The 25,067-nt window shown below is 37.2% G+C and overlaps 1 protein-coding gene across 6 annotated transcripts in view; it reads right to left on the bottom strand.

The window, feature by feature from the left end:
- LOC134220846 (protein yippee-like) overlaps positions 1-25,067 on the bottom strand; it is a 385,579-nt gene that overhangs the window by 10,452 nt on the left and 350,060 nt on the right. For 5 of the 6 annotated variants that reach the window (XM_062700001.1, XM_062700000.1, XM_062699998.1 and 2 more), the window contains one exon: positions 7,959-8,331. In XM_062700001.1, coding sequence (XP_062555985.1) covers positions 7,959-7,991 — 33 coding nt within the window. In that variant the 5' untranslated portion in view covers positions 7,992-8,331. Of the gene's footprint in view, positions 1-7,629; positions 7,925-7,958; positions 8,332-25,067 lie in introns of those variants that run through there. The other variant, XM_062700004.1, reaches the window with a different exon arrangement.

The raw sequence follows: 25,067 nt of genomic DNA, 5'->3' as shown, positions 1-25,067 counted from the left end.
GGAAAGGGTGCTTCCGTCCGACTCTTTTGAAAAGAGGCATCCGAACCACTTCAAAGGGGGCTGGCTGAAAGAAAAATTCCGAGCCCCTCGAAAGAGGTTTCCGAACCTCTTAAAAGGGTGCTTCTGAGCAGCATGAAAGAGGTATTTCGAGCCTCTTGAAGGCAGGTATTGATCATCTAGAATTGACATTGCTGAGCTGTTTGAAAGTAGACTTCCAAGCTTCTTGGAAGAATTCCGAGCCAGTCGGAAGAAAATTTCCTAGCCATTTGAAATGGGCTTCCGAGTCTCTTGAAAGGGAGCTTCCAACTCTCTGGATTGGCTGAAAGAATTCCGAGCCCTCAAACGGAGGTTTTCGAGCCTTTTAAAATGAGACTTTCGGGCCTCATGAAAGGGGTTTTTGAGCCTCTTGAAATGACGTTGCTGATCCTTCTGAAAGTAGGCTTCCAAGCTTCTCGAAGGAAGAATTCCGACGCCTCGAAAGAAAGTTTCCGAGCTACTTGCGTGGAAGAAACCAAAAGTGAATAAAATGCAGAAAAAAAATCTGGTGAGTACTTTACCTTTATTCCCGAGTTGAATTTGGCCAAATAGGTCATTTCACGTCTCTCTCCTCACTACTCAATCATCAGTTCTTACTTCTCACTACGAAGAGAAACATTTCTCTTCTTCTTCGCTCTTCCTACTTTTCACAGTGAGAAGTCTCACATCTCACTTCTACCTCCTTATTTCTAACTTATCACTTCTCACTGTGAAAAAATGAGTAGTGCGGAATAAGAAGTGATACGTCTCACTACTCACTTCGCACTTCTCACTTTTTATAGTAAGAAGTGAAAAGTGAGAAATGAGGTTGTTATGTGGAAGGGATGCGGAAAAAAATATCCGTCATATTTTTGTCTTTTGTGATTTTTTGCCTATATTTAAATTCAATTGTTTCTCGTGTTTGAGAAAAGTATATTTACTTTATTTCGATGAGAAAAGTGAAATCCAAAAGTAACACTGCTGAATATCACGTCACCATTTGGTACATCGAGAAGAAGTGGTCCTCAAGCTCACCGCATCCAATCAGCCAACGTGTTCGTGTTCACCGTCTGTCTCCTGGCGGATCCCTATTGCAGCAGTTGGACATTTAGGAAGCTGCCGTCATTCTTAAATAATGAAATATCAGCGGTTCCGGGCCTGATGCGAACAAGGAGCAAGTCAAATAAAATAAATTCACCACGGATCAGATGCGCTTGCATCATAGGCTGATATTGCGATTTCCATGATTAGAGTACACGTTCGGGATAATTCAGTATTTTTCTCAACTCATATTTGTTGTAATTTGCTTTCATATTCATGTCGTCAAACCATAATGTTCAATAACATTTTAGTTAAAATCGTTTTCTATAAAATTTTGTACTAGTGGATTAACTCAACTGGCGAGCAAGTCTTTCTCTCTCTTATCTTTCTATCTTTCATTGCCTCATGATTTAAAAAATTGCAAAAAAACACTAAATACGTACAGGGCATCGTTTGCTGCTATTGCCGCAGATATTGTGGGAGTCCCTGAGTTAGCAACGGTGGCTCTTCTCGATCTTCTATTCCCTGAGTTAGTTAATACGAATAAGGGCGTCCTTTTGCTGTACCTGTTATGAGAATCTAGTACATCCCATTCCCTACACTTCCTGAAGAAACCTTTCTTGCTTCAGGAGAGATTCCTTTTTGTAGTATGTACTAGTCTTCGTAACAAAAAGGACACCATTACGGATCATGAGATACGATCAAATTATTCGTAGTACTACTTGATCAACACCCCCGGCTGGGTGAGGGGTAGAGGATGACTCACACACACAGAAGTGAAAAGTGAGAAATTATTAGTGAGAAGTGAGGAGTTAGACGTCTCACTTCGCACTACTCATTTCTCACTGTGAAAAGTAAAACGTCCGAAGTGAATAATGAGACGTATCACTTCTAACTTCACAACACTCATTTTTTACAATGAGAACGTCTCACTTCTCACTAATCATCTCATCTCACTTCTCAGATCTTATTTTTCTGTCCTCATTTCTCACTTCTCACTGTGAAAAATGAAAAGTGCGAAGTGATTAGTGAGACGTCTCACTTCTCACTTTGCAATACTAACTTTTCACAGTGAGAAATGAGAAATTATGAATGAGAAGTGAGAAATGAGACGTCTCACTTCTCTCTCTGTCACTAATCATTTCTCATTTCTCGCTACTCACTGTGAAAAAAACAAAAATGGATATTTCAGATTCAATATGACAGCTCCGAACAATTTGAATCATTGCCAGGGAATCAATTATTCTGAAATGCGCTTGCGAAACAAGCGACAAAAGAGAACCAACGACAAAGCTTTGTTTTTGTCGGAGATAATAATGACAAAGATCCGAAAAATTTTGTCAGCAACAAAAAAGAAGATAATCTTGTTGCTAACTTTTCATCCCGTTATTTTGCATTATTTCTAGAGCAAATTTCGGTTTTATACTATCATAGTTTCTGCTTTTATGGAAATATTCGAGAATCCAAAAATGATTACAATATTAGCATCCTATTCTCGGAAATATCAGAGCATGCAAGGCAAATGATTCTTGTCATATTGTGTTCGGGTTCTGATAAAGGTTTGTCGCTAGGTGCGTTTGTCAGTAACAAACTCTGTTGACGAATATTGATTCCCTGATCATTGCTGATTTTGCTCTAACTATTTTAAAAATCGATAGTTCTAGACCAATATTTGAAAAGGGTGTAACAGCCAAAATTTATTCTTTCCAGTTCTTTGTCGATGTACGTAGATGAAGAAACGGGAGAAATAAATTTTTGCTATTACGTCTTTTTCAATTGTTGGTCTAGAGTTATCTTCTTCTTCTATATATTATACCGCTCATAATAAAATCTACTCCACCGCTCATTTTTGGTCACAAAGAAAAATAAGCGCCAGATAGTCGCCTAAGGGCCGATGCCCACGTAGCGGTTTTTCAACGCCACGTGCACGCAGCGTTAAAATAACGCTAGTGTGCATCGGCGTGGTGACGCCGCCTTACCGCTTTTTCCCGGTGCACACCTGCGTCTTTTTGACGCCACGTGCACTCTGCGTTGAAATGACGCTACGTGGGCATCGAGCCTAAGAAAAACATACCTCCAGAAAAAAAAGCTACTTTGATATTTTTGAAAATTTGGTCGCCACGTAGTGGATTCTGACGGTGAATACTTCGATAGCACGTGCTATTTGCACTGCGGGTAAATTTTACACATCTATGAGAGCCTTGGAAAATGATCACGAAAGTTGTCATTTTGTTGCAAGGGACAATAATAAAAATAAGTTGAGATTTCCTTCCTGCCGTTTTTTCAACTCGCGAACGGGTTGACCGATTTGCAAGATTTTTTCCCTTATCGATTCGATTTGGGATCCGCAAGGTTTGTATATACAAAAAGTTGGTGAATTTAACGGGGAAAAATCATTGGGATACAATTTGTGTCAGCTGTTGAGCAAAACAAAACAAACGCACGGAAATTGATCTAGAGTGCGGTGTTGCAAATAGTTGATTGTGACATTTGCAACACCCGGGCAAAGCAAAGGGTTTCTTTCGCTAGTTTTTAATAAATTGAAGTATCCGTTAAAGTAAAATCAGCAGAGATTCAAATTTTTCGGGGCTGTCATTTTGAAATTAATCTGAAACATTAATTTTCCCAGCAGCTGTTCGGGATTCATTTTTTATACCAGAGAAGTGTCAAAAAGTTTAAACTGGTATAACGCTCAGTTCTATTTTCTGCAGATTTGAACCACGAATGAATCACGAGATTCAAATATTTTTCATTTGTTTTGCTGTATGAATGCGTCATTTTATCTACGGATCAATCTACTTTGCAACTACGGCGCCTATCTTGGCAGCAACATAATAATTTCATTTAATTAAAAATTAGAGAAACATGAATGGAACACTGCTGGGGAAACCAGCGAGTTTGTTCTATTTTGCTCCAGATTCAAACTAGAAAGTGGTCGAAAATTTGGAATGAAACTGAATCACTGCTGACTTCACTCTTAAGTGAATAAACATTTTGCTTTTGCCAATATGTTGGCATCCATTCTCTTCAACACCTTTATGTTACAGAGATAAGCAAGCCTAGGGCTGCAAATCACCTTGACCAGTGAATTGTTATTGATTTCATTATTTGGTCGGGGTTCAGCCAAACCGCTTCAAGCGGCTTTTCGACTGACTTGTGATATTTTGTTCGTACAAGGACAACGGATATAGTTTCATATCAATTTAAGCATACATTTGCAGTAAGATATCCTCAGTTATAGGGTTTACCCCTCAACCCGATGCGTTTTGCGATCAATTAAATCTGCTAAACGAAAGTTTGAGCAGAAAAATTGGTAATTTTTCGATGGCGCTTGGTGTGATTTGGCTGAACCCCGACCATTTCTACTATAGCTACGATTCTTGATCCTATTATGGCATAATACTTTAATATTTATACCAGTCTTTCCTTCATCCTTATGCTGGTTTACGACCAAATACTGTTCATTAGTCTTGTACAGCAAATGACCAGAGATTGTTGAAATGTGTGTGTCTGGAATTGATCATAATCGGATATAATCGACTACGGTCGACAAGTTTCTAGGCAAAACTCGAGTTGTTTTCAAGAGAATATTAATCAAGCATCTTCTTCAAAAATCCACAAGCTGCAACGGCAACGGCTAATTAGCTTCGTCTAGGACTCTCGGAGATATGCTTGGTATCAGAACCTTCCGAAGAATAGGTGGCATGTTGCTTTCCATTATCACTACCGAGAAGAGCTCTTGACTCGACATTAAAGAAATCTGGTTTCATTAACGTTTTCATTATACTTCTGACAAAACCGGATAGTTCCTCATATAGTTTTAAACAGTACGTGGAAAAGCCTACGCATTTAAAATAATAAACAATGTTTTATCAGGTTTTACAATAGAATAATTATACATGAATTAATAAAATAAACACCTAGTGACTTTACAATGTTGTGAAAACTCATATGTAAATATGTACATTATGTGGAAGATATTGATTTGAAAAATGTATTGGAGGTAACCACTTTCCCTTCGATGGGACTCGAACCCACGACCCTACAGTACGCTAGACTGGTGCTTTAACCAACTAAGCTACGAAGGACCTCCGTCGGCCTTCGCAACCTAGCGGCTACTGAACGATCTCGAGATTCCCAAATTGGACGAATAGTTAAATCACTCGCAAATCACTTCAATCCATCCAGCCAATACTTCCACATGTGTATAGTACACTATATACACAATTTGGGATTCAAATATCCCGCATTTTCCGCAAGGACTTTCCATTTTCAGCATATTTTCCACATCCACATTTCCCGACTCAATGGCATCGCTGCCTGTGGCGAAATAACATATTCGTCCGAATAACCTATTCGGCCAAATGGTTTTCAGCCGAATAAACCATCAGTGTAAAAGTGTCAAAAACCTCAGCAAGCTAAAATCAATTTAAAAATAAAGAAAAAATATGTGTTATAAAAATTTGACATAGGGGGAAAGACGGCTTTGGCAGGTTTAGTTCTATTATTGGCAGGGGGTTTTTGTCGACCAAATTTTATGAAATTTGGCCACAATATTCTTTGATATGCAATAGTTGGTATGTTTTCCTAAGGCTTTAAAAAGCCTTTCAGAAATGTTTTGTTTTGAAACTTCTGCAAAAATGTAAATCAAACATATTTTTAGCGAAAGTTTTGAATGTTTTCGTTGAAACTTTTGTAAGAATGTTTGACAAACAATCGAATAAATTCCGTCGTAGATTTTTGGAACATGGCAACCGTTTTTTTAATGTTTTCGTTCGATACTTTTGTTAGAGGATTTCAAAGTGAAATTTAGTAGCTTTTCAACGAAATTTTGAAAAAAAAATTAAATAGTCGACAAACTTTTTTTTTCGTGTACAGACTAGGAATCCTATATTAAGAGATGTGCGAATACTTTTCCAGACGATTTAGCAACGCTGTTACTTTCGTAAACAAACGCTGCCAGCACTTGCCGCAGTGAAACATGTTTAGGCTTGCACATGACTTCACATTCGAAGACACTTTTTAATTATTTTGTCTATCCTCTACCAGTGCATTTTCGCTAAAATTAAAGAGCAATACGAATGAACACGATATAAGGCATCAACTAGACTACTTTTACTTACGAAAGCAAAACAAATTGTTTATTCGATAAAACTTTTCATAAAATCTATTTCACCAAAATCGCAATACTTTTCGATCTGCAACAATAACGATGTTCATTTCGCTCAGATTTTGACAGTTCTCAATGCTCGATTGGCTCAAGATGGCCGCTTTCGCATATCTCTGAATGTAGGATCCCTACACTGAAAACCAAAACTACCCAAAAGTGGGTTGTTTGCACTCAAAACCGTGGTTTGGGCCAATAACCCAAATTTGAGTAAAATGACTTTTATGGCACTAGGTAGTTTGCCTTTGATCCCATGTAAACAATTTACCCAAAGCTGAGTTTAATTTATCCAAAGCGGACCTTGATCAACCCAAAATAGAGAATATTGAATTTACTCAAATTTGGGTTATTGGGCTGAGCAACCTCGGTGAGGTGTTTGCATCTTGCTCTAGTTTTGATAGCAATCATGGGAAAGAAAGGGAAAACTACCCAAATTTGGGTAAATTTTTTCTGCTATACACCCCTATTCTTGTTTACGGACGAACGAAACTTTCGAACGAATGCAGTTCGTTCGAATCGTTTCCCCATTTGATTTTGCTGGCGTAAACGAGAATGTGCATCAACTTTCGTTCGAAAGCGCGTTCGTACGTAAACAAGAATAGGGGTGATATTCTCAATAGTGCGTATATTGAACTCAAAGTTTGGGTTGATTTATCTGTCCGTGTAGGATATAGACCCATTCGATTTGGCAACAAAACCATTCAATTTTGGCAACACTCTCATGATTTTGAGCTCTGAATCCGGAAATAAGAACTGAATCCGGAAATAAGCAATGTAAGAACTATATTAGAGGAGTTTTTCAGTTAAGCGGTTTATTAGTTGAGACGTTTCCAGGAAGTTTTAAATATCACAAAATATTAGACGCATTTTGCGTCAAAATTGCTTAGAAATTTAATGGAAAAGTCTCCATGAATTCTATGAAGTATTCCTTCAGAAAATTCTAATTCTTTGAATCCATGGGAATTTCCTTCAGAAGCTCGGAATCGGAAATATGTCTACAAAAGTCCTTGGAATATTTATCCAGATGTTATTTCAGAAATCCATCCAGTAATTCTTTGGAAAAATCATCCAGAGATTTTTTTCTCATAAATAACTTGGGAAAAACTGCCTCCATGAATTTATTTGGAGAATTATCCAAAATAAATACGGTTATGATTTTTTTCCGAAAATTCCTTTAGGAACCTTAAAGCTGTGGGCCAAAGTTCTCTATGTCTGTATTTGTCGAAAAAAATAACCAATTTTGTTGTGTCTAGCAATTAAAACCTGGTGATGAAATTTTCGCTTAAATTTTCGTACAACATGTGAACATTTTCATGAAACTCTGAGACCTTCGGATAGAACTCATACCGCAATAGGAAAAAAAACGAAACAAAACCAGAAAACGAAATCCAATACGTGTGTTCTACCTGGGTTGGATCGTTTTCTCGATTAGAGTCCAGGCCGAATGTGGTTGTTAGAACTAGATGTGAAAAATGAAAGCGCACGGCCCCTGCCTGATCGGAGGACGAGGGCCGCTACGGGTGTCGGTTAGTACGTTCGTTAGTTATGAAGGGAAAGGAACACGAACAACCGCCCCTCGAGCGGAGCGAGTCGTGCTAAGATGTGGGGCTTGGTACTTGGTACAATCCGGTCGGCCGGTTGCTCGCTAGGAGTCGCTCGTTACTTAGGCGGATTTTAGTATCTGTTAGCTTAGACCTAGGGTGTTAGTGACAGTAATAATCGATTGGCTGTTTACTTCGAACAGTAGATTAAACAGGGATATGTGCATCCGTCTCCGCAGGCCAGCTGCTGACCGCTGCTGTCTCCGTGTTTGTTCGGATCAAACTGGTGAGCTCACTCCGAATAGGCGCGCGCGCACTTCACACTAAACCGAACGCTACGATGACATCCGCGATGAACTTTGGAGGATGATTTATTTTTCGCACCGACAATCGTTTCACTATCACGGTAAATGTTTTTCTTTCTTTTTTTTCGGGCTGCGATTGGGTTGTTTTGCTATGCTATATTCCGTTGTAGATGATTGTTGCTGGACAGCTGACGGTAATAGATTTATTGTTGATGTTCAGAAGCTGTCAAACTGTAGTCAATTTGCAATCTCAATTTTAAATCTGAAAAGAAAGGACAGAAAAAAATCAGAATTAAGACAAATATAGAAATATTTAAAGAAAATATCGAGATAATATTTCAAAGGAATTATTACGCTTTGTTAAAAAAAAAGCTGTGCCAAAACCGATGCGTCAGAGCGAAAATAAGTTTACCGTTGATAACAGAGAAAAGGGCACGTCACATTTGGGGAACCACGTTTTGTGGCTATGGCATACATTTGAATGATGTTATTTGCGGATTGTGAAATTGGACTATTATTTATTCATTAGCTTCGAAAGCATCTTCATTCAGAGAAATGTACAAAACACAGAGAGAAATAATTCAATTAATGCACATATTTTTTGGAAATCCGACTTTGTCAGATTGTCCAATCCAAAGCCATGATTATCAGTTTAACAAGCTGTAAGTCTTAGATATTATTTACTTTTATTATGGAAACGTATTATTTTATCTTCACTCTAACGAAAGTAGACACCTCTGGCTGTTACGTGAAAAAGTTGATGACTATGAGTAATTTCTCCAAATATTTTAGTAACTATAGAATTTCACTGCGCTTAAGGGTTCACAAGTACCCGTAATGCTGGGTAGACACCTTTACATGGTGTATTTCGGGGTAAGATCTACCACGGTTAAATTGCCAGCTACAGGCAAATCCTGACCCAACCTTCCTCATTATCCAACTACGTGGTACTTATGAGGGTGTCGCTAAGTCGGTGGCCTCTCGTTAAGTAAGTACTACATCAACACTTCCTTCCTCTCCCTAGTTACGGTGAAGATGGGCGTGGCCAGGAGTAGTAATCCTCATGCTTTTGTTATTTTTGTTTAAGACTGGAATCAAGGACCACTCCCCTTCTTGATTTCTGATAGCATTCTAGATAAGGATCTCAAAAGTAAAACATGAGTATCACTAGTGTCCAATCTACGAACTACACCGTAACAATGCTAATGCTAATGCTAATGCTAATGCTAATGCTTAAGGGTTCACAAGTGGTGCACGTCGTTCAAAACTGTTGATTGAGAATGTGCTGAATAATGTGGATGACATGTTCCTACTAAGGACTGTATCGAAAATAACCACTTTCCAATTGTTACTACTCAAAAGCTCATGAAGGTATTGGTTTATACTGCATTCGACGTGTTCATATGTTCATATGTTAAGTTTCAAATAAGATTTTTTTTGTTTGCTGAAATTATCCTGTTTCCGATGTATCGCAAATTGAAAGTGATATTGAAATTCATGTTTTGGACACCTGGGTCCGTATTAAGGGCATCGAGATGTATAATTTGACCAAGCGTTTCGCTATCTACCTCGCCAAGGTAAAAATTCATGGTCAACAAGCTCGGGGCATACTACACGTTTGCTAACACGTCGGAAAAAGAAAATCAAAATCAAGTGACCGGAATTTGGACCAGAAAGTAATCCATTTTTTAAAACGAAGCAATTTTATGACGATTTGTAACTAGGAAAAAAACGCTTGGATAAATGTTGGAATAGTGCAATATTTATTCAGTATTATATTTTTTCATAAAACAAACAAACAGAACTAACATATATTGCTAGGCAATTTAAAATATTTTTTTAAATTCATCCAATTTTATTCGAATAAAATAATGTGGATAACTTATGTTCGATACAGTCCTTAAGTTATATTATTTTTAGAGCAGTCGATACGGTTTATAGCCGAAGACGGTGAATAATAAAAATAAATGAATGACTCTGAAGGTAAATTACCCATAAATAAAAATGTTATTGGCACAATCGATTTTTATAAACTTATTCGAGATTAACTTTCACAAAGATTGCATAAAAAATAAATGCATAAAGTAACTTATTCATGTTTTATGTTTAACTTCGGGAAAGTTGACCTCAAATGTGTCAAAGAATTGCCTGTGGCAAAAAAAAACTAGATGAAATTGTTCACGGGAAAGCTTAACAACTTCATTAGTTTAACAACATTTGAAGTGACAGAGGATATGGTCGTCGCAGCATCAAGAAAACTAAAGAGTTCTGTATCTCCTGGACCCGATGGCATTCCCGCTATTCTATTTTGCAAATGTGCTGTAGCCTTAGCCAAACCTCTTGCGGCAATTTTCACCCGATCCTTTCATCAAGGTAAATTTCCCGCCATTTGGAAGCATTCCTACATGTTTCCAGTGTTCAAAGCTGGAGATCGCCGGGATGTGAAGAATTACCGAGGCATTACAAGCTTATCTGCGGCATCGAAACTGTTCGAAATTATCCTACACCAGGTCATCTTCAGCAACACGAAAAATTATATTTCGACAGATCAACATGGCTTCATTCCTGGAAGGTCTGTTGTGACAAACTTGCTGGACTTCACCAGTACGTGCGTTACAGCGATGGAAATGAATAAACAAGTAGACGTCATCTACACCGACCTTAAAGCTGCCTTTGACAAGATTGACCACAATATTTTGCTTTTCAAACTGTTCAAGCTAGGTGCATCAGTAGAGCTTAAGTCGTGGCTGCATTCATATCTGAAAAATAGGACGCTACGTGTGAAACTAGACAACTGTATCTCAAAACCTTTCATCAACAAATCAGGCGTGCCACAGGGAAGTAATTTGGGCCCACTGCTATTCACGCTGTTCTTCAATGCAAGGATGTTAACGATCATTCAGTAATTTGTGTTCGATCATTTAGTAGTTTGTCAATAACACATTCCAGAAGCTGAATTTCAAGCGGGCTTGGTAGTCATATGGCTACTGCTTCTGCCTCATACGCAGGAGGTCGTGGGTTCAATCCCAGGTCCGTTCCATTCTCCTACTTTGTATCTTTCTCTTTATTTCTCATGTTCTAGCAATCGCTAGAACTGGAAATGGACTTCCATACCGTTTCCATTACTATCCCTATACCTTCAACTTGAGTATTCTATCAGTAATCTGATAGAATTGGAAACGAACTATAGAGCTCGTTTCCTACATCCAATTAGAAATTCCATCAGTTACCTTCTCCTATCTATCACATTGGCAGCTCGTTAACCAAGACGGACCTCTGCCTCTCCAACCTAACCCAGAAATTCCAACAAATTCCGCATGAACTCGTGGCAAGTGCAGAGGTATATTCGGCTTGCAGTGGGCGAGTGATTGCATCATCATTCCCCCCCTTCCCTATATTGACTTGCATTCTGACGTGGCAGGCGCCAGTATGACCTAACAAATGAGATCACCAGTACTTGTACATTGAAGATGTGTGCTAGTCCCAAGCAAACATCTGTTGGTTCCCTGTGCAAGAACAGCTGATCTGGTCATAATGGAGTAGCAACTACGAGCAGTCAATCAAGCTCAAGCTCAACACATTCCAGAAGCTGAATTTCAAATTATGTTGTATGGCGGACTTCTAGTGCGTAGGTTTTTCTACAACTCTGCCTAATGGTTCGTTGTTTGAATTCCACTAGTAACGGAGTTATAGCCATAGCTTCAGTAACTTAGACTAAATGATACCAAAATTCCAATCATTTAGTTTAAGTTACTGCAACTAGCGCTCTAACTCCGTTAATAATTGAATTCTAATAACGAATCATTAGGCAAAGTTGTAGAAAAACCTTCGCACTAGAATTCCACCATACAACATATTTTGAAATTCAGCTTCTGGAATGTGTTATTGACAAACTACTAAATGATCGAACGCAAATTACTGAATGATCGTTAACATCCTTGCTTCAATGATGTTGCTCAACGATATGGAACTAAATGCAAACTCGTATATGCAGATGATTTTAAACTCTACGTTACGGTTCAAACAATTGACGACTGTTGCCGTCTCCAAAGATTTCTGGACCTATTTGTTGAATGGTATAATCCCAATAAACTGACAATCAGTGTGCCAAAATGTATGGTAATGACGTTTCATCGCATAAAACAGCCATTCATCTTCAACTACGTCATTAACGGTGTTACGCTGCACAGAGTCGAAAAAGTCAATGATCTCGGTGTTCTTTTGGACCCAAAACTGGATTTTCGGCTTCACTACACATCCATAATCTCAAAGGCCAATCGCCATCTAGGATTTATTACCAAGATAGCGCGTGATTTCACAGATCCTCACTGTCTGAAATCACTCTATTGCTCTCTAGTCAGACCTATACTCGAAAACGCATCAGTTGTATGGTGCCCGTATGAAGTTACCTGGATTCTTCGACTTGAAAGAGTGCAAAAAAGATTTGTTCGGCTAGCTTTACTCAATCTTCCGTGGAATGATCCAGATAATTTACCCCCATATACGAGTAGATGCTTGTTGCTGGATTTGGACACGTTGGAGCACAGGAGGAAAATTCAGCAGGCTACATTCGTCGCGAAGCTCTTGAACGGCGAAGTGGATTGCCCGGAATTGTTATCAAAATTGAATTTCCGAGTTCCTCAGCGATCGTTAAGGAATTCCTCTCTTCTGCAACCAAGGTATCATCGTACCGCCTATGGATATCACGAACCTCTCTCTGCCATGATTAGAGTGTTTTCGGTAGTGGAAGCAGATTACGAATTTGAAGATTCGTCCAAAAAGTTTCGTAACAAAATCCGTAGAAGAAAATTTTGACAGTATGTTTGTATTTTAATTGTTCTTATTTTTCACTAGTCGTTAAAATGTGTTATTGTCGTTTTTACCACTTAAGTTTATTCATGTAGACAATTGTCGGATGAATTATAATAAATAATAATAATAATAATAATAATAACGTATAATCTTTTAAGGATTCCTAGAAGAAATGTACAAAAATATCAGATAGAGCTCGCGGCCTCGTTTTATACCAAGTGATATCGTGCCAAACAGTGGCCCCGGGAGTGGGTGGGACAAGTAGGACATGTCCTACGCACGAATTTCCCTGGGTGGGACAGTCAAAGCATTGTCCTACCCATGATTATTGGTAGAACATATGAAGTCATCAGCTGGCAAAAATCTGTGTGTTATTAAAAGGTGATTTCAAATTTAATCAGAATCTACAGAATAATCACAGAGGTTTCTGAGTTCTTAAAGAAATAGACTACTGATTGTTCTTTAGGACTTTGAGCACTTTATAATCTCGAAAGCGTTCAAAATGTCTAAAGCAAGGATCTTTTGATCATCTTGTGATTTGGGTTCAATCATTTAGTAGTTTATCAATATTACCTCATTCCAGAAGCTGACTTTCAAAATGTGTAGTATGGTGAACTTCTTATCTGAAGATTTTTCTACAACTCTGCCTAACAAATCGTTGTTTGAATTTCACTAAAATGATGGTAATGTGCTAGTTGCAGTAAATTATACTAAATGATAACAAAATATCAATCATTCAGTTTTAGTTACTGCAACTGGCGCTTTATGTCCGTTATAAGTAGAATTCAATTAACGAACTATTAGGCAGAGTTGAAGAAAAACCTTCACGCTAGAAGTTCACCATACTAAACATTTTTGAATTCAGCATCTGGAATGACTTATTGATAATCTACTAAATGATCGAACCTAGATTACTAAAAGATCAGAAATATCCTTGGTCTAAAAAAAGTTGTTGAAATCAGCAAATGGGATTACTTAAAAACTTTGAACGTGTTGATAGCTAAAGTGCGTTTAAATGAATTATTGGAAACCAAAATGATTTTTTTTTCTACAAACCTGAAAAGATTCATTGAAATCTGAGGAGACACAAACATCACAAAGTCCACTTGAAATCTGGTTTGTAAGAAATTCTGAGCTCTCAAAAGATTCTTCGACAATCACACGATTTAAAAAAAAGTTCGCTTTGAATCGCTAGATCCATAACAAATAATAAGCAATAATCGATGAAACCATTGAAGATTTATACAAATTTCTATGATCCATGACTGCCGAAATTTTGTAAAAATGTTCGATTATCAAGAATTCAAATATGTATGTTATACTTTTTATAAGTTATCCTTAAACAGCCTTGGAAGAGCAATATTTTTCCAGAGAATCGTTGAAAACTTCTCAAATTATCTGAGTATTCTGTCCGCAAAGATCTTTTTAAGTCCAGATTATTCCTAGTTCTTTCTGTGTTTCACGTTCTACCGAAACTACCTTCCACACTAACAGCTCCAAAACCTTCCGTGGCAACTGTAAGAGGTCGTAGAGTTCTCTGCACCTCTGTAGTAAGATATGCAGTAGACTGATTCAAATTTTGACTTTTTCGCTTCCCTGTGCTTAAACGATTACATTTGCTATTTTAACAATCATCCTAAATTTTTAGCCAATTTGGTTTTAATTTTGCATGAAAATCAATATGAAAACAGTAACTTTTGGGCAAAACGCTCCACAACGCTTCCCAATAAGCTTCAAAAACGTATGAATACATTGGCTACATAGCAAATTTAGCAAGGAAGCAGCTCATCTTTGTTGCGAAACGATTTGATGCTTACAAGAAAAGTTATTAAGAAAACACTGAATCGTGGGAAATTCAATTTAACACGTAAAAGAATAACATCAATATCAATAATGAGCATTTTTGTTTTATACATAACTTTGCTTATAAAAATTAAATCGCTTCGCAACAACAACTGTCTTTCAGATTAGAGAGTGTTCTATGAAGGCGATGTGTTGTTTATATTCAAATAGTTCATGAGCCACCTTACGGAACGGTCTTTCACATAAGTTTTGAATTCCATAGTAATTTTCATACAAACTTCAAATGACGTGTGCACAATCAAATTACATTCAAAGCAGCTAAAAATTTGGGAAGTTTATTTAAATGGCAAATGCAATCGTTTAAGCATCGGGGTGCAAAAAAGTCAAAATTTGAATCACTCTAATATGCAGCTCTCGGTTGTCATGGATAAAAGTGATACTACTCTCATGCCATAGTCTTGTACCAATACCATAACTATACCAACATGAATTTGAACAAGACGCAAATTCCCAAAATTTTGGAAAGCCCAATAAATTCTGGATCTACAAGGGTACTAATTTTCGGATACTCCCAATTTCATCAGAATTATTTTTCATAGATTTGACAACATTTACATAAGTAAGGCAAGAGGTTGTGGGCATCCTCACGTATCTTTTGACAGAAAGCAGATGCTGTTATTCTGACAGCCGTCATTTATTTGCTATACTAATAAAATCTCGCTTAACTTTTCAAAAGGACCTAAGAAACATTTTTTTCATGAATTAATTTGAATAGCGCAATCAACAGAACAACATGAAAGCTATTGATTGCAGTATTCAAATTAATTCATGAAAAAAATGTTACTTAGGTCCTTTTGAAAAGTTAAGCGAGCAATCTTTTGTGCTTAATACCGAATCAGAAGGTCACTAGGCCGAAAGTCATTTGTCAGAATAGGAATAAATCATTTGACCAAATAGGACATTTGGCCGAATAGGTTATTTCAATACCAAATTTTCAAAACAACCTATTTGTATACAAAAGCAGATAAGTCGTTTTGAAAATTTGGTATTGATTTGGCCGAATAGGACATTTGGCCGAATAAGACATTCAGCCAAATAGGACATTTGACCGGATATGACATTTGGCCGAATAGGACATTTGGGCAAAAGGTCATTTGGTCAAATAGGACATTTTGCCAAATGGACATTTGGTCGAAATGGACATTTGGCCGAACGAATCTATACCATTTCGTCGGAAGACATTTCGTCGAATGACATTCAGCTGAATGACATTTTGTCGAAAGGACATTACGTCGAATGGACATTTAGTCGAAGGGACATTTAGTCGAAAATGTGTTTTTAATCCACTAGAGACGCAGGACATTTGGTCGAATGACGTTTGGTCGAAAGGACACTACGTCGAATGGACATTTGGTCGAAAGCAGGTTTTCGAATTAAAAATCTTGGAACATTTAGTCTAATGACGTTCCGTCGTTCGTTACGTTCCGCAGTGTTGTGCTTAATCATTATCAGACGATCATGATTGCAATTTTCATGTGAAAACTTCTCACGTGAAAACAGTAGGCGGGTTGTCACCGGCGACAACTTCTCAAATTTTGTACTCAAACGATAATAAACACAGAATTTTCATTTAATCATTAATCTTCACTAATATTAGCTAATTGTTAACATCCCCGTTATATCATCTATTTGGCGTTATAGCTTCATGCTAGTGAGGAAAAAGAGTTCAAAATGTAACGGTAAATGCTTCAAATCAAGATACGATTTTCAAACGATTCTTAATCGCTGGCGAGTTTTAATCTCTTGATAATTTAAAAGTAAAATCGCGGGTGAGTTTGATCATTCTCGATTTTTCAAAAATTTGATTTTTCCCAACCCTGGCGTTCCGTCTATTTCAAAGAAAAGAACTTTAGTCAATAACAATAAAAAATAAATGATTTATTGTGGTGTTTCTAAAAGCCACATAATGATTGCTCCAATTTTGTGCAAAGAATGATGGGTTCATAAAAAGAACAAATGAAACGAAAACGGTGAATATTCCGAGAATATTCCCGACTGGATATTGACTTTGGCGAATCCCTTTAACCGACTACGAATCTATACCATTTCGTCGACAGACATTTAGTCGAATGACATTTGGTCGAAAGGACATTTCGTCGAATGGACGTTTGATCAAAGGGACATTTAGTCGAAATGATTTTTTAATCCACTAGAGACGTGGGACATTTGGTCGAAAGGACACTACGTCGAATGGACATTTAGTCGAAATCAGATTTTAGAATGAAGAATCTTCGTACATTTGGTCAAATGACGTTTGTTCAAAAGCGGATTTTTTAATTAAAAATCTTGGTACATTTAGTCCAATAACGTTCCGTCGAATGGCTATTTAAAAAAAGAACTTTGGTCAATAACAATTAAAAAATGAATGATTTATTGTGGTGTTTATAAAAGTCACATAATTATTGCTCCAATATTATCCAAAGAATGATGGGTTCATAAAAAGAATAAATAATACGATAACGGTGAATATTCCCGACTGAATATTGACTTTGGCGAGCCCCTCTAACCAACTACGATGATTCTATTCCACCTGGCCAAAAGAAATTCAGTCGATTGATGTTTCGTCAATAGACATGACGTCGAATAGATAAGGTCATATGACCATTTGGTCGGAATTAAATTTTCGGTCAATAATTAACGAATGATGGTTGGAATTTTATTCTGAACTAATTATTGTATAAACATTGAGTGAAAGAAAGAGTTTCAATGAAAAGAATATGAAAACCATTTCCATTCGACTAAACGTCCTTTCGACGAAATGTCATTTGACCAAATATCATTCGACTAAATGTTCCAAAGCCGACTACGATGAATTACTGGCAAAATAGCATTGATATCATTGGTTTTGACCATTTGGCGAAAAATAGATTAGAGGGCATTTCACCATCAGTACCAAATATTTAGCTATTTCTGTAGGCTTTCAATTTTTTCTATAATCTACCAGGGTCTCCAGCAGTTTCTGTTAGCTGCTGGAGACCCTGGTGTTTCTGCAACCTCATTGGCATCCGTATTCGTTTCTTCCGCTGCTGATTGAACTTCCTCACGTCCACTGAATTCCTCTAATCAGTTTATCAATTTATCTTGTGGATCATTTACTCAAATTTAACCAAAAATCTATTGACGAATTATCTATTCAACTAATTATCTATTACCGACTAAACACTTTCGGCTAAATTTCCATTCGACTAAATGTCCATTCGACTAAATGTCCCTTCGACCAAATGTACTTTCGACTAAATGTCATTCGACGAAATGTCATTCGACGAAATGTCATTCGACGAACTGTCCCAAAGCCCCGACTACGATGAATCAATACCACACATCAATACCAAATTCAGTCGAATGATGTTTCGTCATTAGACATGACGTCGAATAGATAAGGTCATATGACCATTTGGTCGGAATTAAATTTTCAGACAATAATTAACGATATATGGTTGTAAGACTATTTTATTCTGAACTAATTATTGTATAAATATTGAGTGAAAGAAAGAGCTTCAATGAAAAGAATAAGAAAACCATTTCCATTCGACCAAATGGCTCTTCGATGTGCGAAAAATAAAATAGAGGGTATTTCACCAACAGTACCTAATATTTTGCTGTTTTTTGTATGTTTCAATTTTTCTAGCGTCTCCAGAAGTTTCTATTGGCTCAGGTGAAAAATCCTCATTGGCATCCGTATTCGTTTCACGTCCACTGAATTCCTCTAATCAGTTTATCCACGTAGCTTTTGGATTATTTATTCAATTTTAACCAAAAATCTATTGACGAATTATCCATTTAATTAATTACCAATTACCACTTTGGGTAATTTGTTAAATGAATAATGGTGTTTAGACCAAACACTTTCAACATTCGATTTAAATTTCCATTCGACTAAATGTCCCTTCGACTGAATGTCCTTTCGACTAAATGTTCATTCGACCAAATGCCCATTTGACTAAATGTCCATTTGACTAAATTTCCATTCGACTAAATATCCCTTCGACCAAATGTACTTTCGACTAAATGTCATTCGACTAAACGTCATTCGACGAAATGTCATTCGACGAACTGTCCCAAAGCACGCCGAACAGATCATTTGACCAAACATGTCATTTGGCCGAAAAGATCATTTGAAAAGTGAGAAATGAGGTGTGAAAAGTGATACGTCTCACTTCTCTCTAAATATTTTCCACTTTTTACTTCACGCTTATAACTTTTTACAGTGAGAATGGAGAAATGAGGAGTGATATTATTTCTTACTTCTCACTGCAAAAAGTAAGTAGTGTGAAGTGAGAAGTGAGACGTCTCACTACTCATTTTTCACAGTGAGAAGTGGGAAACAAGTAGTGAGAATTGAGATGTCTCACTTTTCACACCTAATTTCTAACTTTTTAAATGACATGTTCGGTCAAATGACCTATTCAACCAAAATATCTGTTTTACAAAATAATCTATTCGGCCAAATGTGCTATTGATCCAAATGTCCTATTCAGCCAAATATCTCATTCGGCTAAATGTACCATTCGGCCAAATGTCCCATTCAGCCAAATGTCCTATTCGACCAAATGTCCCATTCGGCCAAATGACCCATTCGGCCAAATGTCCCATGCGGCTAAATGTCCCATGCGGCCAAATGTCCTATTAAGCCAAATATCGCATTCGGCCAAATGCCCTATGCGGCCAAATGCTCTATTCGGGCCAAACGTTCATCTCAGTCAAATGTCCTATTCGGCCAAACGTCCTATTCGGCCAAATGACATTTTCAGCCAAATGACCTATTCGGCCAATGGGTTTCGGTCTAATGGTTTATTCAGCATGGTCGCATTCAGCCAAATAGCTTTCGGCCGAATGGGTTCCGGCCAAACGACCATTCCTCACTTGGTATGTACTTCGAACAAATATTTTTTTTTACTTAAAAATCATCATGAAAGTTTTTTTTTTACCTTTTCAAATGTGTCATAAAGTGAAATAATTTACATTTAAAGTGATATAATGATTTATTTGAAGAGATATAAATAATTGAAAAAGTGAGTTGCATTCTATACTTGTTCGATAAGTTTTATCAGTTTTGAGATTAAAATATGAGCATGATTTTTTTCATCACATTCCAATTACATTGCATAATACGGTTGTGGTCACCCTTATTTGTTCGGTTATGGGCACTCTTTTTACAGGAGTATATGATGCAAAACGCCCATACCACTCAATAATGCAGCATGATACTATCATAGATATAATTATCAAGATGTTGGGGTCGGAGCAAATTAGTACTCATTTCATGGTTCCTATGTACTAAGCTCTTTGGTACCCATCGGTACCCAGTAAAACTAAGCAATCCAAATTGAATTTAAATTTGTTCTAATTTTTCACCGTAGTCATGGGTATTTGTCGCATTTGTTTATTTATTATTTTTGGTCGATGTCGGTGGTGTTTTAGGAACAGATTGGAGATAAATTTATGATTTGCTTCGTCATTTAATAATTTCGCTTTCTTTTAGGTTGAATCATTGGCCATATGATATAGGGACAAAAGGACAAAGACAAAAAAGTATGCCACTACAGTGATTATCTTCGAAGCTGATAAGCAACTTTCCACAGTGCATATTGAATTCTTCGTGGTTTCAAAACAAATTTCAGCCAATCTATATAACAAATTAATCGATTTTAGCAGTTGATTCAATTAATGGAAATATCCAATTATGGAATATTTACCGAAGTTAAATCCAGCAGAAGCTTTTACAAGACTGGACTGAGAAAACCATGACCTGTTCGGGCGGAACTCAATTGCGGAATTCACTGATCAGGACCAACTTATTCGCTTTAATTCTTCTCGGGATGTTTTCGGGAGTGACGACGAGTGCTTTTCTGTTCGCAACTTGGCCACTTATTTCTGGAAATCCCACCACTGGTGAACTGATCTCGTAACGCTTCGCTGATTACGTAGCTGTTTAAACTTGAAATCCTAGTCTGAAGCAATCGATGTCTAATTTGTTTTGAATCGTCGTCTCAAATGAACAACCACCTTGTTTCCGAATTGTCTTTATATATGTTCTTCGGAAATTACACACAAAAATTCTTGAAATATCATTTATAGATTTTTGAAATTGAACTTTCTTACTCCTAACTCTATTACCTATTCTTCTATGGTCTTTACGTAGACTAGTTTTATGTGGGCAACGGAGCTATTCAAACTCCACTCAGATGTGTGTATACATCGCTTATTAGAGGTCAACTTTTCTACTCGTCATCGGTACCACTACAGTGCATTATAGCTCAAAACCTATGGACACGTTCGATAGCTTACATTTGCTCCTACTGCCTTTATACCTCAAATAACTTGTTCAAATGTTTCCATACCTTCGGTGCATTACAGTAGCAAGTGGATTTTGCCCCAAAAATAGAACTACATAAGGCTGAGCTACTAATGAAGCGCCTCAGAATCACCCTCAGAACAGTTAGTTACAAGTAAAACTAATCTGGATTGAACAGCATACGGAAAGATCGAGGAATTTTCGAAGCCATACCAGCATTTCCCTTTGTATATTTGTTCTGGTTTTCAAGATAGGGTACTGTACAAAATTGTAAAGGAATAAACTAATCAAGGAGACAACGGAGCGCACGACTTCTTGTATGTTTGGAAGAGGCTGCCTATTATTTTGAATTCCCAAATTACATACGATGACAGAGCATTTACTAGAGCAGTGATTGAAGTAAACACTATAGCTGTACGAAAAGGTTTGATAGCAACTAGATGCATATGTGCCGAAGACGAAGTTCAACCCTCTATTAACCTTGTCTCATCCATTGCAAACGGCAAGATTTGACAGATAGCTCATACATTTTCTGTTATATTTATCTAGCTGCTTCCGTCGCCATTCCGTTGCATTGCATTTTCTGCAGGCTACTGTCATGCTATTGTTTAGCCCATCGCCAAATCGTAGCCAGGATGTCCCGGGCGCAATTTTTTTTTTCATACCACTACTTTTCAATGATGACAGCGGTCTATGTCTATTGATGATGAGGACACCGCGCTTGTTACAGGCTCGATTTTCTGGTTTAAGTGTTGTTACCGTTGAGACATTTGATTCCTAGCCGTATTGTACAAATAAAAATCGATTTTAATCGGTCACAAAAAGTTTAATAGATTATGTATACAGGAAAAGAAGTTGTTGAACCTAAAAATGAAAAGACAACATATTATTTGCATGCGCACTTCAGAACTGATGTAGAAATAGTAATATTTAAATAGAAACAATTTCAATTGTTTTTAAAGACGCGCATATACTGCCGATACTCTGCCAAATAGCAAAGCAGATTGCCATATGTATAATAGTATACTGCCACAAATAGAAGGAGGAGTGAGTTTAACGTAGTACAAAAAACTACTAGGGTCGCAGAAAGTAAGATTTGCTTCATGTCTTTTCCTCCAATTTTACTCTTTAACCGAAACTTTTCCTATTGCAAGGAGCAGAAGTTTGTTTGTAAAGTGTACTGAAACTTGTTTAACACTTAAAGAGTTAAAGATTCGCTACACGTAATTCGATTTGGTATCGAATGAACGAGTCCGGTAGGGACACAAACATTAATTTCCCTCTAGTAACCTTCTAACCTCATTTTTGTACCCACCAACTAATCACGTTGTTAGCATTCAACAGTGTTATCTGCAAGGTTAACTGCCTAATGAGAGTCAGAAGAAGCTTCTATCCGTTAGCATTAGCCTGAATCTACAGAGCCACTCAAATCATCGGACAATTGCATCGCGGCCCTCTTGACCCGAGAGTCCGGAATATCATCAAGTACCGGAAAAGGCGCCCTGCAATATCCGCTGTTTGGAATCAACATCTACCGTGACATACCTTGGAACCAAAGACGTTTCGGCGTCAGCTCCAATACACACACGTTATAAAACGACAAGTCTAATAAATATTGAAAATCTCAATCGCAATCACAAATTAGACTGGGACGCTTTCTTCTGGTGAGTTCGGATGGCTTATTCCACGCGGTCAATTGTTGTCGACAACCTGGTCGTAAATTGAAGAGCGTAATTCCTCATTGACTTATACTTCTCCGTGACGTCTCAGGCGGTCAACATAGTTGAACTATGAACCTACCCAGGTAACCAAAAGTTCCAAGAGTACGTTTTTCGCTTAATCAGTTTCACTGAGCTGCTTAAGCGAAAAACGTATTCTTAAAGGAACTTTAGGTTACTTGGGTAGGGCGGTTGTATAACAGCATTGCCTTTGTAAGGACTCCATAAAGTTTATTATGGGAAGGTAAGAAGAAAGTGTGTGCCATTGAATTGATCACGATCTTAGTCTCGCGCACATTAAGAGCCGGCAAACTTGAATTTCCTTCCCATTTAATTCAACAAAGGCTCTCTTTTTGTTCGTTTGAAGCTTCCAAGTTTTCGTCTAGAGAAAAATAAATATTTGGAGAGTTAATGTCCACCTGCAAGACTGTAAATTAAATTAATGAATAGATTCACACAATGATCAATTTTAAAGATATGTATCAATAAATAAATCCGGCAACGATTTGCAGGCATCGTCTTGATTTTTTTTGTTTTGGCCGATTGTTAATTGAAAAAAACAACCCATGAGACAACCATGGTAACTGTACTAAAACCGATTTGAAAGGGACTTTCAATAAATTACGTACTGCCTACTGATGACATTTCTGGGGACCGTGAGTCGTTCATAGTCTATGAAACTGGAACCATTAAAAATCGCCAGTTTCACATTGATTGTTGATACTATCATGAGAAAATCGAGAAACAAAAAAATAAACGAGCTACATTAAAATTATTATACAATCGGTTCCATGCTTGATTCTTAAGAATGTTCAACGTATTTGCTTAAATCTTCAGAAGGCTACTTGCACGAGGCACTGTATATGCCTTTGCTCGTTTTACATCATTTGCACAGGAATTGTTTATAATGCATTGACTTGATGTCAACTTTGACATCTGCAGTAGCACTTCACGGGATCTATAGAATGCGACGTTTTGAAAAGATCTTCAGTTATGCTGAAAAAAACCTGTCACACGGCCGTTCAAAAATAAAGAAAATCGTAGCGCAACAAAAGTGGAAAAATAGGGTTTCTCACCCCATTCCCGGCCTAACATGCGCACGACTGCATTATTTAATTGATATTTATGACTAGGGGCAACTTTTCTGAATTTTGTGGGCCGTGTAATATTGCAATGGGGTTCACCTCTGCTTCAAAAATAGTTATTCTTGCTAAACACCGCTTGAAAAAGCTTTTATTTAATTTAAATTAACATGGTGCAGCACTCATTTCAGTCATAGGCGATTGCTTATCCGGCATACCCCAAATCTCCTCGGCATACGCAATATTTTACTCAATCTCTCAACATCTTACTCTCATTCTCTCTCTCGGGACAGTAGAAAATGCGACGTAAACAAAAATATGCACGTTCCACGACAACAAGATGCCAGATGGTATTATTCATAATCATTTTTATTTGGTTGAAAAGATATATTTACTCATCCAAATTTCTTCCAAACACTTAAAACAATATCTTTTCCACCTTTTGAAATCAAGAGAATTATAAATAACATGATAGCGTCAACGTATTAGACAGTTTTCCTATTAACGATGAAGGATTATCTTCATACTAAAATAAGACTTATGGCCTTTTGGCAGCACTGTACAGCTAGAAGTTCTTGGGCCGAGGTGATTTTTGTTCGGTTTGAGGATACGTTTATAAATGTATTCCAATATGTTTATATAAAATCTAGTGATATGAACAATTACAAAAAGATTGAAGTGCGTGAGTTTAGCATTATTGTGTGGTGATAAACAGCCTGAAGCAATGGTTGTATCGAGCACTGTGACGATTTTCAGGTAGGTGTTTATTTGATGATACCGTTTTGTAAAAGTGGAAAGAATCACTCCGGCTCAGTGGTGTTGCAACGAAGAGCAAAAGTTTGAAATCTACATTTTATTTTCTATAATTGGATGGATTAGGAGTGAAATAAATGGTTGAAAAATATTGAGTATTGTGCGAGATAAATAGGAGACTTTTTTAAAATGATCAATCATAAACCTACGGCTACTAAACAGTATAAATCATTAGCTTTCTGTGCAGTGAGCCGGGAATGGAGTCCATAGGCCCAAGTAGTGATTTACCCTATGTAGGAATATATTACGTTTGAGATTTTGACGTTCAGTATTTTTAGACAAGACAAGACGGGGTTTTACATTTTCATCCGACGTCTCGGACACATCTATTGTCCCTTTTTAAAGGAATTAACTAAGTTCCATTCCATGGTCACATTAGCCCTCCGCATAATAGGTCCTTTGTCACCATAATTAG

Source organism: Armigeres subalbatus, chromosome 3 (assembly GCF_024139115.2).
Source record: "Armigeres subalbatus isolate Guangzhou_Male chromosome 3, GZ_Asu_2, whole genome shotgun sequence".
Classification (NCBI taxonomy): Eukaryota; Metazoa; Arthropoda; class Insecta; order Diptera; family Culicidae; genus Armigeres; species Armigeres subalbatus.
Note: the sequence above shows the minus strand (reverse complement) of the source record. Positions and strands in the feature narration are given on the sequence as shown.